This window comes from Myotis brandtii, unplaced genomic scaffold (genome assembly GCF_000412655.1).
Source record: "Myotis brandtii unplaced genomic scaffold, ASM41265v1 scaffold657, whole genome shotgun sequence".
In the NCBI taxonomy this organism is placed as follows: Eukaryota; Metazoa; Chordata; class Mammalia; order Chiroptera; family Vespertilionidae; genus Myotis; species Myotis brandtii.
In genome coordinates, this window is record NW_005370552.1 from 3,645,100 (window position 1) to 3,660,975 (window position 15,876).

At 38.6% G+C, this 15,876-nt stretch overlaps 1 protein-coding gene across 1 annotated transcript in view; it reads left to right on the forward strand.

Moving 5' to 3' along the window:
- Nucleotides 1–15,876, forward strand: part of LOC102262229 (amine oxidase [flavin-containing] A) — a 56,727-nt gene that overhangs the window by 29,662 nt on the left and 11,189 nt on the right. Inside the window, exons 4-9 of the mRNA XM_005880880.2 lie at nt 6,219–6,323; nt 7,048–7,139; nt 8,849–8,990; nt 12,108–12,257; nt 12,548–12,707; nt 13,584–13,680. Of these exons, the coding sequence (XP_005880942.1) occupies nt 6,219–6,323; nt 7,048–7,139; nt 8,849–8,990; nt 12,108–12,257; nt 12,548–12,707; nt 13,584–13,680 (746 nt within the window). The remainder of the gene's footprint in view (nt 1–6,218; nt 6,324–7,047; nt 7,140–8,848; nt 8,991–12,107; nt 12,258–12,547; nt 12,708–13,583; nt 13,681–15,876) is intronic.

The following is a 15,876-nucleotide window of genomic DNA, read 5'->3' on the forward strand; positions in this document are numbered from 1 at the left end:
AGGGAACTCATACAACTTAACAAAAGGAAGATAACCCAATCAAAAAATGGGCAAAGGACCTAAATAGACTCTTTTCAAAAGAGGACATAAGGAATGCCAAGAGACATATGAAAACATGCTCAAAGTCACTAATCATCCAAGAGATGCAAATCAAAACAAGAATGAGGTACCATCTCATACCTGCCAGAATGGCTATCATCAACAAATCAACAAAGGACAAGTGCTGGCGAGAATGCGGAGAAAAAGGAACCTTTGTGCACTGCTGGTGGGAATGCAGACTGGTGCAATCATTTTGTTTTTTGCTTTGTGTTTGAGCTTAATGCAACCAGAAGAAAATAATTCTAGATGGGATCACAGAAATTGTTAGTGTAAATTATACTTAAATGTAATGAACACTTTGATCCTGAAAGCTGTGGAACTGAGTCCTTTCCATTTAAAAGACTTTGCCTGTTAGATTTTTCAAACAAACACAACAATTACTGAACCACTATTTCATTTCATTTCATTCCCATAGCTCTCATGTAATTTGTCAGGCTCAAATTATACCCAGTAAACATCAGGCTGAGATTTAATTTTGTGTGTTTGCCAAAGTACCCCATGGCCTAGTTTCCACTGCCATATTCAGCAGATAAATGTCTCTGTAAAAGCATCAGGCTTCAGAGACGATGGGGAAAAAAAAATCACTATTGGCTCACACTTGCTGACCAGCAGTGGTTTATAAAAATAGCACAGACTTGGGTGAAGTTGCTAATCTACATAATTATTTGGGCACCCACCAAAGAAGTCATGAGTATCTGTGACTTTTCCCAATCTATAGATTTAAAAATAAATATTTTTCTGATGTATAAATGTTGGAAAGACTGTGCTAAGAATCTGATGGCTCCTGGTCCACCCTCCCTCCCACTGCAAATCCTCATCTTGTCTTCACCATCACGATCACAGGAGCCATGTCTGAGATAACTCCATCCAGTAGAGGGTCAGGGCTGCATCTGCCCAGTCACCAGGATGCACAAGACGAAGGCACTCAGTTAACACCCCTTGACCCTCTTGACCTGTTCTGACGCACTTACTGTCTGTACTGCACAGCTCTAGTGCCAAGGGGCAGAAGTCCAGGCCAGAGACTCAGCACAGAGCACTCTCAGTTTTAGGCAAATATACAAGTGATTTCATTTTATGTCTCTTATTCAACTCCTTGTTGTGGGATGATGTACACTCTTGTCCAGGAGAGATACACATGAGAATATATTTCCATGTATAGCATTTGGAAAATAAGTCTTCTGGTTATAGCAGCTCCTCTTTCTAGCCCATGTTTTCCCATGTTCTCCCAGGCTGCAGCCAGCGCCAGCCAGAATAGGAAGAAAGAATGCTTAAGGGAATATTTTCTTAGCAACATTAATCCCAAAAGTTCTTTGCCAAAGAAGGGTTTTGTTGGTCACATAAATTTTGGAAGTACTCCATATTCTGTCTTTGAGGGCCAAGATGTTCATTAGCAAATTAGGAGTCCTATGAGGATTGGCAGTTAAAAAATTTGTTTAAGCTATTTAACTATAAGCCAGGATTCCCAAATGTATGACCATGGAACCTGTTTTCATGTAATCTCCATAAAGATCAGAGTGAGAAATGCTAACATAGGAAATGTTTTCAGAGTTTAGGTTCCCTAGGGAACTGAGTCTTCCATCTTTTTCTTTTCCCTTCAGCATCTTGCACATAGTGAATTCTATTAAATTTTAAGGTAATATTGATTATGGCTGTTGTAGAAAAAGTATGTGTGTGGAACTGATATAAAAAGTAGTGTTAAATTGGCATTCATTAGAAGGTCTTGCGTGAGTTGGGAAAAGAGAAAGTCATTTGTGTAGAAAAAAATAGGATTGGACTGCACAACTCAAGTGCCCACTTTGTTAGCTGTGCAAGTCTTGAGAAGAGGGGCTGAGAATAACATCCAGGAACATACAAACATCCGGGAATGTGCTCCCAGCCCCTGAAGTATGTAAAAGGTTGTAGGTAACAATTTGGTAGTACCCATAAACGGGAGAGCTAAATATGATATGAGATGACTTATAAAAGCAAGAATTCCATACTCCATTTTATTTCTTCATTTAAGGGGCATTTATTGGAACCTTGCTATTTACAAGACACTGTAGGAGATAAACATGTGTGAGGCATAGTCCTTCTCAGGTACATTGAGACTAGTGAGGAAAGTCAGTTTAATACAGTGTATAAAATGGCGAGGTGCCATAGGCACCTTGTGCGATAAGGAACAATGGAACCATAAAATGAATGCTGCTTCACTTTTGCTCTCTAAGTCTCCCGTAATCTATCTTGTGACCTACCCTAACCGGAAATATATAGGAAATAAAATTCTGGGAAATCCAGTTCAGCCTGAACAAGTTGACACAGTATAAAGCCATCACACCATCGCTTTCCACTCTCACTTTCTCAGTGGGTCCACACACAAAGTGTCATGGCAACAAGGATGGGCTCAACAACCTGACGTTCCACTCATCAAGCCTGATTTAACTTTGGCCATCGTTAGTCATTAGGGAAATGCAAGTCAAAATGATAAGATACTGCTTTGCACCCACCAGGATGGCTATAATAAAAAAGATAGACCATAACTAGTGTTATAAGGATTAGGAGAAATTAGAACCCTCACACACTGCTGGTGGTAATGTAAAGTGGTGCAGCTGCCTTGGAAAATAGTTTGGAAGTTCTTCAAATGTGGTGGGGGAGAATGGAGAGTGATTATTAACGAGTAAGGATTTCTTCCTATGACAAAATGTTGTAAAATTAGATGTGATGGTTACACAACTCTGAATATACCCCAAACCATTGCATTGTGCAGTTTAAATGGATGATCTATAGAGCATGTGAATGATAAAGCTGTTAAAATGCTCTGTCAATTATCTTTACCTACCCAACAGCCTCCAGAAGAACTCATATTATTTATATTGTAATTCCTTTGTTTGTAATTTCTCTATATAACTGGGATCCCTTGGGAAAGATGGCATAACCATTTACTTGAAACCTTTCGTTCTTGATGATGTATCATCATTTATACCTGAGCTTAATGGTTGTCTTTTCCCAAAGATGGGACTGCACAACTCAAGTGCCTACTGTGTTAGCTGATAGCTGTGCAAGTCTTGAGAAGAGGGGCTGAGAATAAGATGAAATACGAGGGCATGAACAAATATCAGGAACATGCTCCCAGCCCTTGAAGTGTATATAAGGTTGTAGATAACAATTTGGTAGTACTCATAAACATAGAGGGAGCGGAGGCATGAAATATGCAAAGCATAACAGTTGCGCAAATATAATAACAAACCCAGATGGTGGGTGAGTTCCTGGGGAAACAGCTGGGCAGAGGAAAAGGAAAAGGCTGGGGATTGGGCTCTGGGGGAGTCAGTAGATGGGAGTCAGGGTATTGCCAAGAATGGGAACTAGGTGAAGACTTGGGAGAACCAGCACATTCCAATGGGATAGATTTCTTCCTTATCTATTATGATGGCTTTTTCAAGGTAGAGGAGAACTATGTATGTTTGAAGAGACCTTGGCTACCTGCATTAATTATTAATACAACACAGTACTGTCATTCTATTTAATGCATCTCTTTTTAGATTATTTCTTTATTTAAAGCATTATTGTGAACTATAGAAAAGAAACCACTAAAAGATTTCCCTTATAGTGTTGTCACAAAACAGTGGGACTAGAAGGGAGCCAAGTAATTCAAATGGGTTGGACAGACATGTTCCTAAACCAATCCAGAATATATCTGTTTATTTTCAAAATGATTAAAGAAAAATAGTTGGCAGCTTTCCTCAGTGGCCTATGATACTCTTTAATAACACTCACTTCCTTTTGTTTAACTAAAATATAAAAATAAAGAGAGATGAAACTCTAACATGCCAATCAGTAAATGTTACTTACTTATTATAAACTTGGCTTATCTTATATGAACAACAATAAAAAAATAACGTGGGAGCCATAAACTCCCGTCATCTGGCAACGGTCTCCTGTTATTATGAACATTGGTAGATTGAGGTTGTGGTTTCTCAAAGGACTGAAGTGTTTGGGCACAATTTCCAGGACACTGTGTTCTACTGGACATCAACAATAATCTTTAAAGATATTATCCTTTAAAGATTAAAGGCTACTTTGGAAGGGTCTGAGTGTTTCAGAGTACAGTACAGGCACAAAATGAACTTGACCTTTGTTCAAGACTTTTTCCTTTTATGTTTAAAGAGCAGCAGACATATGGAAGTATTCCTGAAGTTCCTGCCTCACTCTTTTAGGTTGTAAAGGCATTTCTGCTGATAAGTGATTTAGGATTGAGCAACTGCTGATACCTTTGTGAGAAAACTATACGTTACATTTAAGAGGCTGAGTAAATCGGATTAGCAGGCAGTTCTCAGCTAACAGACATCTCTGAGCCCTCCCACTGCACTACTTCGGAGAGTCAAACATGCGAAAAGTAGTCTCAAGAGTTATCTAGTGTAGAAGCAGGCCATGGAGGAAATAAGTCCTCCAGGGGCTTGTCAGAGGTGATATGTAGGTGACTGTTTCTACATATATGCATTTCTTTAGCAGATTTTGCTATTCTGTGGAATAAGAGCAGAGAAGCTAGAAAATGCTGAGTGAAATTAACAAAATCCCTTTATCAACTTGGTGCCTCTGTCAGCAGGATAAAAATTAATGTAATGGTGGGTCTTTATGATCTTCTTAGAATATTCCATGGCACCCATTCCTAAAAAAGATTGCCAGGCTAGACTCTTCTCTCTCACTGAACTCTTCATTTCTGCCACTTCTGTTCAACAAGGTTAAGCTCATGGGGTCTTTAGGACCTTGCATGAAATCATACTGTGGTTGGCATTGCCCTGAGAAGAACTTCATTAGGAATGTGGGACATGTTTTGTTGAATTATATTTGTAATACTCTTCTTAATGTCCTCAGACGATTGAGCATATTTAATTTTTAAAAAATAATTTTACAAAGCAAAGATCAGTTTTATGAGACTATTAACTTGAATATAAATTCATCTTATAGAGGAAAATGTAAATTTTCCCAATTTTAATTACGGGAAGAATTATAACAAGAACCAGCTGTTGTAAAGACTGCCTGTGAGCTTACTTAATCTCATTCTCTCCCCTTTTCATGGCTATTTTTGTGTTCTGGGTAAAATGTCTCTGCCCATTTCTCTCAGAATATAGTTCGGCATTTTCCAAAGATGACCTTGTTTCCTCAACATCGTCTTTTACCCCAGAGCTTTTTAGTCTCCATTTTGACTCTTTAGAATTATAAAAAATATGAATGGAAGGTTTATAAGTTTCACATGTCAAAGTTCTCTCTTGGGAAGTTTAAGATGCCTCTAGAACAAGCCTATCTCAACATTTCATCAACCACATGGGAAGCCGGAAAACTTAATGTTTATGAGCAAATGCTTTGGGAACAGGGAATTTCCTTTCTCCTATTTTCTAGGTAATATCCCCAGGATTTAATTTTCTCATTTATGAAATTGGAATATTAATAGTGCTTGCCTCTTCAGGGTTGGGGAAAGCATTACATAATATAATGCATATGAAGAGCTTAGGCCAGTGCCAGGCATGGAGAAAGATCATAATAAATGTTAGCAATATGATGATAAAGAATTTGGAGTCTTGAAAAGTATTACAGCATAACAACATAGTATTTTCAGATAAGAAATCAGATCATGTAATCTGACAAGGTTATTTGAATTTGTTACTGTGGAGGAGAAAATTATTTCTTTGTCACTTACTGGCTGCATATATTTTTACTCAGTTGGAGTGTGTGTGCACACACTTGCAAGTGTGCACACATGCATGCAAATGCTGGTATGTTTTGTGTCCCTGCCTTGATGGTCAAGAGTTTTGCTTTATTCCTTTAAAAAAAATCCAACACAGCTATTAATGTTGTAAAGTGCACACAGTAGGCCTTCTACAAATATCTAATGTTTTTATTTGATTAAAAAATCAATATCTCATGCAAAATTTTACTAGTAGATATTGCGACCTTATGCAGATTTACAAGATGTTTGTTTTTAAAGAAAAAAAGAATTGAATTAAGAAATGAGGCCTTAAAAACTACCTAGAGCTGTTATTTTTGAGGATCCTGTTACTTTGAAAATGGCTCTTAGGTTGGTTGGTTTTGAGTTTTTAAAATGCTGGCCTCACTTAACACATTATCCTTTTGTTTTTATGTTATAGGGGAAAACTTACCCATTCCGCGGTGCCTTCCCTCCAGTCTGGAACCCCATTGCATATCTGGATTACAACAATCTGTGGCGGACAATGGATAACATGGGAAAGGAGGTAAGCTGTGTGTTCAGCCAGTACATGACCTGTTTCTAAAATAACAATAGCAGCTCTTTAATATCCTTCCACAGTACAGGGAACATTGCTCTGGATAAGGATACAGATCATTTCCAATACACCCAACAGCTCTGCAAAGTTGGTAGTATTTCCACTTTATAAACGAGGGACATTAGTTCCAAGGGGTTATGTAATTTCCCCAAGACCACACAGCAAGGGAACCAGGATTCAAACCCACATCCATCTAATACTAATGCCTGTGTGCTTTGCACTCTATGTCACTGAGAACCTAGTGATTTATGTTCACCAGGTATCCTGCTTATAGTTGTCTTACCAATATGTGATGCCACTTTAGTAGTAAAGGAGAGAAATATTTGTTTCTCTAAAGGTTTTTGCCTTAGTCTCGGGCTTTGTAACATCACTCTGTCAAACTTAAATTGGGGACTTAAAAATGGGTGTTAACTTTAAATAATAATTATCAAAATTTATTAATTTTATATATGTATTACATATTAATTTATTACATATTTATACATGTATGTATATGCAGCTATTATTGTGGTTATTGTTGTTGTGGTTATTATTATTGAAACCGCATTAGGGCATAGAGTCCAAAGGGGTATCCATCCCAAACTTACCAGTTTTCAGAGGTTTTTCTTAGGGCATCTTGGCAGAGCAGTGGGCAGTAACCATCACACCTGCATGAGCCCTTCTTTCTCTGTAGATTCCCGCTGATGCACCATGGGATGCCCCACATGCCGAAGAATGGGACAGAATTACGATGAAAGAACTCATTGATAAAATCTGCTGGACACAGTAATCTTGATTATTTAAAATTTACTTCTATATTCCATTCTGATTCTTTCTTATCTTGAACTGCAGCGTTTTTCTTTAAAAGTTATTGGGAAAGAGTTAAGAGGAAACCTAATGATTCTCCAGTCAGTAGCAACACTGAGGGCCCTTAGGGATTTCAGAGCAGGTTTGAACATGAAATGAACCTAAAACATAAGTAGAAAGTTAGGTGAATGAAGTAGAACTTTTTTAAGTAAAAAGGTTCTGTGATTTGCAATAAAACAAGTACTAATGTTTTCAGATTATATAGGAGTACAGAAGCAATTTGGAAAGATGTTAAAGTAATTCCACAGAGATATAAAAATGTGAAACTAGAGGGACACTAGTATATTTAACAAATAATATAAACTATATAATTTTTTCAGTAAAAATCTGTTATTACCCAAGTTACTTACAGATTATTCAGTCACCATGTGGGCCTGCTATGTGATGGCACTGTACCAATCATTGAGGAAGGGTGGTGAATTTGTCAAACAAGGCCCCTACCCTCTTTTAGCAGGAGACTGGCAGTATGGAAAAAGTTACATAGTGCTAGGAGAGTGTAACAGTGAACTTGAAATGTCAGAGAATAAAGGCGGTATTCTGTTTAAAGATTGTAGTCGCTGTGCAGGGAGACAGGAAGGATATATGATGTAGAAGGATGGTATCTTCCAGCTAGAAACCACACTTTATGGGGCTATACAAGAAGGTGGGATTCTGTGGGGGATGATATCTTCCAGGAATGAGCCACAGTGCATGAGGGAGGCAGGAAAGGATGGTGCAGAGGGGTGATATCTTCCAAGAATGAGTCAGTGCACTAAGGGGAGACATAAAAGATGGATGGTGCTTGTTGATGGTATCTTCCAGGAATGAACCACACTAGTTGGGGTATGGTGGGGGAAACATGGATGGTGTAAGGGGATGGTATACTCTAAGAATTATATACTGTGGATGGGTACAGACCTGAAAGGATGCATGGTGTATTCCAGGAATGAGCCACAGTGAATGGTGGGAGTTATGAAGGGTAGATGGTTTGGAGAAGTTATCTTCCAGGTGAAGAGAACAGCAAACAGCTTTTATAAAGGCTGTGCAAACCTTTGGTGCATAGGACGATGCCCAACCAACTGAGCCACACTGACCAGGTCACATGCCTCGGTTTCGGGAAGCAGCTGATGGATGGTCCACTCTCACATCAATATTCCTCTCTCCCTCCCTCTCCCATCTCCTCTCTCTCTCTCTCTCTCAAAAAAAAATTCGTTGTCTATAATTTAGAGAGGCATCAAGGGGGAATATAAGAGAACCATTTAGGGATAACCATGAGCAGCCACCATTGTAACCCAGGTGATAGTCATTGGTAGCCTGGACCAGGGTGGGGGCTGTGGAGGTGGAGAGTAGAGGATGGTTATTCAAATATGTGAGAACAGATATCCTTAGTTATCCTTGAGAAGCATATTGATCCTTTAGACTCCACTGGGATTAGCATCTTTAGAGTTAACCCATAATTCCTAAAAACAAGGGGAAAGTTTATTTTTCCGAAGAGTTAAAATATGCATTCCTTCATATATTGAATTCATGAGTGTTTTTTATAGCCATAGAAATGTTTTGTAACCATACTGCATTGTGTTTTAAAACCATGATATCCTGTGAAGCATATCTGTATTTACCTCTAATATCTGCTCTTGTTCTGTGACCAGGACAGCTAGGCGGTTTGCATCTCTCTTTGTGAACATCAATGTGACCTCTGAGCCTCATGAGGTGTCTGCCCTGTGGTTCTTGTGGTATGTGAAGCAGTGTGGTGGCACTACTCGGATATTCTCGGTTACCAATGGGGGCCAGGTATGGAGTGTTCTTTTGCAAATATAACTTAATTTGAGAGTTTTGCCCTCACCCAGATCAATCTATAATAATAAAAGCATAATATGCTAATTAGACCAGATGTCCTTCCAGATGAAGCTGGGGCTGTGAGGGAAGCCCGGGTCTGGGTGCCAGAGGGAAGCCAGTGCCTGCAGCGGGGGGAAGGAAGGCCTACTCTTGCACGAATTTCGTGCATCGGGCCTCTAGTGTCTTAATAATTGCTTCTACATTTTGAATGCAAATAATTAGCAGCTTGAAATAATCCCAAAAATATTTTCTGAAAACAAAATTTCTCACTCTTTTTCTTATTCCTGAAAATAAATTTACAGCTTAAGAATTTTCATTTTGAATTAATTAGGTCTTGGGAATTAACTTCTTTCCTTTTGGAGGTAGGTAAAATTAGGCTATTTATGTAAGGGGGAGCTAAATTACTGTAATAACTAATTTCCAAAAATTTATAATACAGATATAATTGCAGTCCGAAAAATATTACATGGAAAATTCCAGAAATAACCAACTAATAAATTTAGATTGTGCAGTGTTCTAAGAAGCAAGGTGCAATTTCACATCCTCCTACTGTATCCTGCCTGGGACTTGAACTGTCCTTTTGTCTAGGATCTCCACACTGTAGATCAGTGATGGCAAACCTTTGGAGCTCGGCGTGTCAGCATTTTGAAAAACCCTAACTTAACTCTGGTGCCATGTCACATATAGAAATTTTTTGATATTTGCAACCATAGTAAAACAAAGACTTATATTTTTGATATGTATTTTATATATTTAAATGCCATTTAACAAAGAAAAATCAACCCCAAAAATGAGTTCGCGTGTCACCTCTGACACGCGTGTCATAGGTTCGCCATCACTGCTATAGATGCTCCCCGCCTGTTGATCACTTAGTAGCCACCTCATCTGCTGTGGTATCACAATGTTTTTGTTCAAATAACCTTATTTTACTTAGTAATGGCTCCAAAGTGCAGGAGTACTGATGCTGGCAATTCATATATGCCAAAGAGAAGTCACAAAGGGTGTATATATATGTATAGGAAAAACATAGTATATATATGGTTTGGTTCCATCTATGGTTTCAGGCATCTGTGGGTCTTAGAACATACCCCACACAGACAAGGAGGGGATTACTGTACTTGTAAAATTATTGTACTTAAAGTCATCTCAGCTCCAGACATAAAGCTTTTGTGTCCCATTCTGTATCTTATTCTTTTATGTTAACTGTTATAGAATGGAAGTGACTGTTCTTTCTTCTAATTTTCATAGGGATTATGGCCACTCTTTCAATAGTAAATTCTACATTTTAGATTCTAAAATTCTACTGCCAACTAGAATTTGCCTGGCTCCATACCACTTCCATTATGAACTCCTTTAGCTGATTGTCTGGACTCACAGCAAACTAGTAGTGAGGCCAGAATCCCAATTCCCCAGTTTTCAGCCTCTGAGATTGTTTCAAGGTTCTCCCTTCTCCAAAGAAAATGGGTCTCTCCTTCCTAGGAATGTTATGCCTCAATGGGATGAGTTTAAATTAAGAACAGTTTACTTCTAACTTTGCTCTGTTCCATAGTGCAAGGTTTAGAGTCTCTGCTAAGTGCATTATTCCTCTCCTTAGGAAATATTCAGAAGCCCCAAGTTGTTCTTGTGGCCCCAAGAGTTATTGTCCATTTGACCCTTAGCTTTAGCAAATGCAAGACAGTTGCATTTTTGTGTGTCTTTACTTATGGGCAGAAATAACACATTACGCCTATAAACCTATATTTTACTTTCTGGGATATCTTAATTCAGAGGAGCCAAGAAACTTCTAGCCAAATGCTACACAACCTTTTGGAAAGCACAGTTCATATTGTGATTCTCAAACAATTAGCATAATATGTTTACAGTATAAAGAACTTAGATTTATTATTTAATAATTTAATTCAACCAATAGTAGACATGGAGAGGTAGGCAGTGAACAAGCTGAAAATAGTCTATGGTCTTTTCATTTCTACAATAGTAAAATTCAAAGTAAGTCTTGGAAAACAGAGGTCAAATTATAAATTAGATGGTCCCAGTTTCTTGAGGAAAGACAGATCATGAATTTAGATCTGAACTACTATGGGCAAATTTTTATAAAGAACTTTAGTGGTGTCATTTAAACAATAGCTAATTATAAAAGCATAAAAATCACGGTGTGGCTGCTCATGCAGTTTTGTAGAGGAGCATGAATGAGGTATCTAACTGTCAGATGTTGGGCCAAGCCTCAGTCTACCTACATGTATTTCTACCTACATGTACACTTAGGGAATCTTCTAAGGATAGTCCCCTGCTTCTTACAAAATGCATTGTATTAAGGACCTACCTTCTTAGATTAAGCTGGCACCATTTCCATGGTGAGTATAGCAGATCGCAGTGAGGCAGAGCATTTACAGGGCTGCTCAAGGGAACTTCTTAACAATGTCTGGAGGAACAGACAGGTGCTTAGCTTTCACCTTTCTGCCCCTGCATGGAAACTTCCAGACATTTTTGCAAGCAGTTACTCAATATCTGAGATTTAGATGCTTAGAATGTCATTGGGTGATGACCAGATGATTTACAAGAGCACTCTGAGCCTGTTCTCTGGGAGAACATTTTAATCTGCCTGGACAACCCTTGGCTAGAGCTTTGTGAAACCAAAGGGAGTTAGAAACTGTATCCCCATTTCAATAAATCTAGAAAAAAATACTATTTTTTAAATAAAAGAACCCATATCCCTTGGGTGAAGCACAGCACCTCCCAAGGTTTCCTTCATGCACTGCACTCTCGGGCATTGTGGAAGCCCACAGACTTGTTGATATTTGCATTCAGTCAAGGGACCACTGGTGTAAGGGGACATTTCTTTTGATTCTGTGACTTTATAAACTAGTATCTGCTTTTCATTGCCAGAAACTGCAGAGCATGATAATAGAGGTCTCTTGCTAGACTTTGCCTCTGACCTAATGAATTCTTCCAACATTTAAGTGTACAGAGGGTGAAGGTATGGCTTCTGGCTTACTGGAAGTTTTCTAATCAGTGGCAAACAGGATATTCCTTCCTTGCGTTTTTATAAAGTGTCCTGCCTGCCTTCTCCTGTAGGAACGGAAGTTTGTAGGTGGCTCTGGTCAAGTGAGCGAACGGATAATGGAGCGCCTCGGGGGTAGAGTGAAGTTAAGTCATCCTGTCACCTTTGTTGACCAGTCAGGTGACAACATCATCATACAGACGTTGAATAATGAAACTTATCAGGTAATGCAGTCTAGTCAAAAGGAGCATATATTAAATAGGCCTTATGTCTTCTGTAACTTCTAACCAAATATAATCCCAGCAGTGGCATAATTAAAGCTGGCATGTTTCCTACTCAGTCTCTTTCAAATGACCAGCCTTGGTTGACCTGCCTTTGTTGTTTTTTCTCTTACAGGATCCTCATTTTGTATGCTGTTACTGCTCAGTATTATTCAAAATGATAAATATGCTTCACGCCCTCTGCAATGTTCTGACTTCCGTTTGAGGTGTTATTTTGTGTTTGTGTCTTTTAGTGCAAATATGTTATTAGTGCCATCCCTCCGACTCTGACGAGCAAGATTCACTTTATTCCAGAGCTGCCATGTGAGAGAAACCAGTTAGTGCAGCGTCTTCCAATGGGAGCTATTATTAAGTGTATGATGTATTACAAGGAAGCCTTTTGGAAGAAGAAGGGTAGGCTGCATTTATTCATGTTTAAATTGTATTAAGTGAAGAAACTGTATTTTTTAAGGAGCATTATACTTAACACTAAATAGAAAAAAAAGCTAAGTGGTTTCAAACTGATAGAGAAAGGAGCAGAAATCCCAGTTTGTTCATTTCCTCATAACACAAAATGACCCCAAGAACACTTGCTGGCAGTGAAAGAGAAGGAAGAGATCCCTCTAGTTGCATGGCCACCATTACCCTGGCCCCTGACATATGTCCTGCCACTTACTCTTCATGAGCAGAGTGAGACAAAGGGACATCATGGGAAAAGCACTGCTTTGAAATCTCACTTTCCTAGGTTTCCCTTGCTTATTAGCTGTGTGGCCTGTGGTGTGACACTTCACCTCTCTTAGCATCAGTCTCTTTATGTAAAATGCTAACAATGAAACCTACTGTCAGATTATTGTGAAGATTAAATGAGGCAGGTTCTGGGCAGATATGGTGGCTAATGTTGATAAGCCTTCTGCTCATACTCAAAGGATTCCTTACTGCCACTTCTTCCATGATTTCATTGGGGTAATTCACTCTAACACACCCCTGTCTTTCCCTATGTATTCCAGGGTTCCAAGATCATCTTAAAATTTTAGTCATGCATTTATCATACATAACCTTTATGTAAAGGCCATTAAGATGCATCATTTTCTATGTGTCTGGTGAACAGACATCTTGTATAGTCAAGTGTGTGTATTTGATAGGAAATAGGTTATAGGGTTGGGGCAAAGCCCAATAGTTTAAGCTTTGCCTTTCCCTTAGCAAAATAGTTTATATATATGTATATATATAAATTTCCCCTTGATTCTCTGATGAGGTGAGTCTCAATAACCAGATTTTCTTCTGGTTAAGACTACTGTGGTTGTATGATCATCGAAGATGAGGAGGCTCCAATTGCAATAACCCTGGATGACACCAAGCCAGATGGATCACTGCCTTCTATCATGGGGTAAGTTAGAGCTGGGTGTTCTGCATGTTCCAAATGGTGTTGGTGTACTGTTGTGGACACTGGCAGAGTATATTGTTTTGGAATTGAGCTCAAGCAATGATAAATAACCCTACAGAAATATATCATGTTTCCATGTATTAAAATGTTCGAGTAATATTTTGTACTTAGCACAAGAACACTGGGAAGCTTTACCCAAATTGACACCATTTGAATTTGTGCCCATGTATATTTTTCCTCCATAAAACATATATTGGGAGCAGTGAAAGATGCAACAAAATAGGTGGTATGGTAAACAGCCCTGCCTAGAGATAGAATGTCCACAACCATTCTGGAATGAGAACTGTTTTATCCTGTAAAATCTTCTAAAGTTAGGGTTTCTGGGATTTCTCCATTTCTCCATTGCAAGCATTGCTACATAGAAACTGTTAACATGTTCATTGTTTCCCTGGGATATAAAAGGATGTCTAATTAGGAAGTGCAGTTTGAAGCAGAGCTAGGCCTCAAGTAGATGGCAATTTTCCTAGTAGGTCACCCTATGGCTGTCCTTCACCAAGGATGGTCCAGGGAGAAGTTCTGTGTCTGGAAGAGGAGAGCTCTGCTCCTCTCCTCCCAATCCCATACACCACTGCTCTGCCCTTTGGGGTCCAGAGAGGGAAGGGGTTGCCATAGACCACTAAGGAATGCCACAGTCTCCCGGGTGCCATGTCTTTTAGCCCTCTTCAAAGCTATACAAAGAAGAAGGCTATTTATTCTACCACATGACAACAAAAGAAAACAGCTCACAGAGCAGTCAAGTGACTTTTAGGGACCAGTGATTTTCCCCTTTACCACTGGGAGAGGTGAGCTTCTGCATATTGCATCTTGAAGGGAAATGACAAAAACAAAAGGAGCCAGACCCATGATCCAAGGGACTTAGAGAACAGGCTGGGCTACCAGACTGCCAACAAAACGTTTTGTAGTTCTCTGGCTGTAAAATATAAGAAACAGCATCAGCCTCTCTCGGAACAGCAGGTGCTCACAACGTAATAACCACAGTAACAATACCTCTTCAGATTGTTTGTGCAGTTTGGCATCACCTTCTATATGCCAAAGGAAAGCAGGAGGTAGACGTAGAGATTTTAGGAGACTCAATCAAGATTAGTCCACTTGTGGATGGAAGAACATTGGTCTTCTTCTTGCCCTGGGAGTTAGATATTGTAGCATCTGCTCTTCTGGGCTTTCTTCAGCTTTATTAACAAGGACATGTATAGCAGAAGGTGACAATTCCCAGATGGTAATGGGGTTATTTAGGCAGTTTCTAAAACGTTTTATCTGGAGTATTGCCTCCACCCTGTTCTTACCTTGAAAGTATATTGCCTCCACCCTGCTCTTTGCTCTGGGCAAGGAAAGCCTTGAAGATAGGAGTATTCATTGCCCAGTATTGTGTTTGTGATCATTAGCGCCTTTTGGAAAGGAGAAAGGAACTTGTACTTTAGAACTGTGTAATGTTCCCAACCCAAAGCCAATGTGTTTGATTTCCTCAATAAAGTGCCAAAGAAGTGTAAAGGAGAGTTTTCCATACAGAAGTAATCAAAGTGGTTATTTCATTCTCAATCTGAGATTCAACAGAAATAACCAACACCAACTGCCCTTTAAAAAAGAAACTATATAAAGCACCCAAGATCTAAACAGTTTTTTCAGCTAAATGATTTCATGTTTCATCAGATATTGGTGATTTTCACTGAAATAATTACATAAGTCTAAAATTATAGATTCTTGCATAGACTTAAAATTTAACTAAAATCATTACTAGCAAGACAGAACATAAAGTGTTAAGTCAAGCAAAATTATGATTATATCCCATAAAGTACAATAGTTCAAATTTCTTAAACAGTCTACAACTTCTAAAATACTATTCTCTGGATTAACACAAATATGTCTTTGTATCTTTGCTTTCCAGAATGATCTCAAATAATAGCTCTAAATGAATTGCCAATCAAATTGAGAAACAATTTAATTAGGGGGTGAGGGAGAGGGCAAAATACTTGTTTTTAGCCCTTGCATTTTAAGTCCTGATCTATTTGTCTTTTTGGCTAGAACAAAATACAATTTTAAACCTTTTAAAATGGAGATAGAATATCATTGTCCCTTAACTCATTTGGATTTTTTAAAAAAATTATTTTCTAATAATAGTATAACTAGGGATTTCTTGTCACC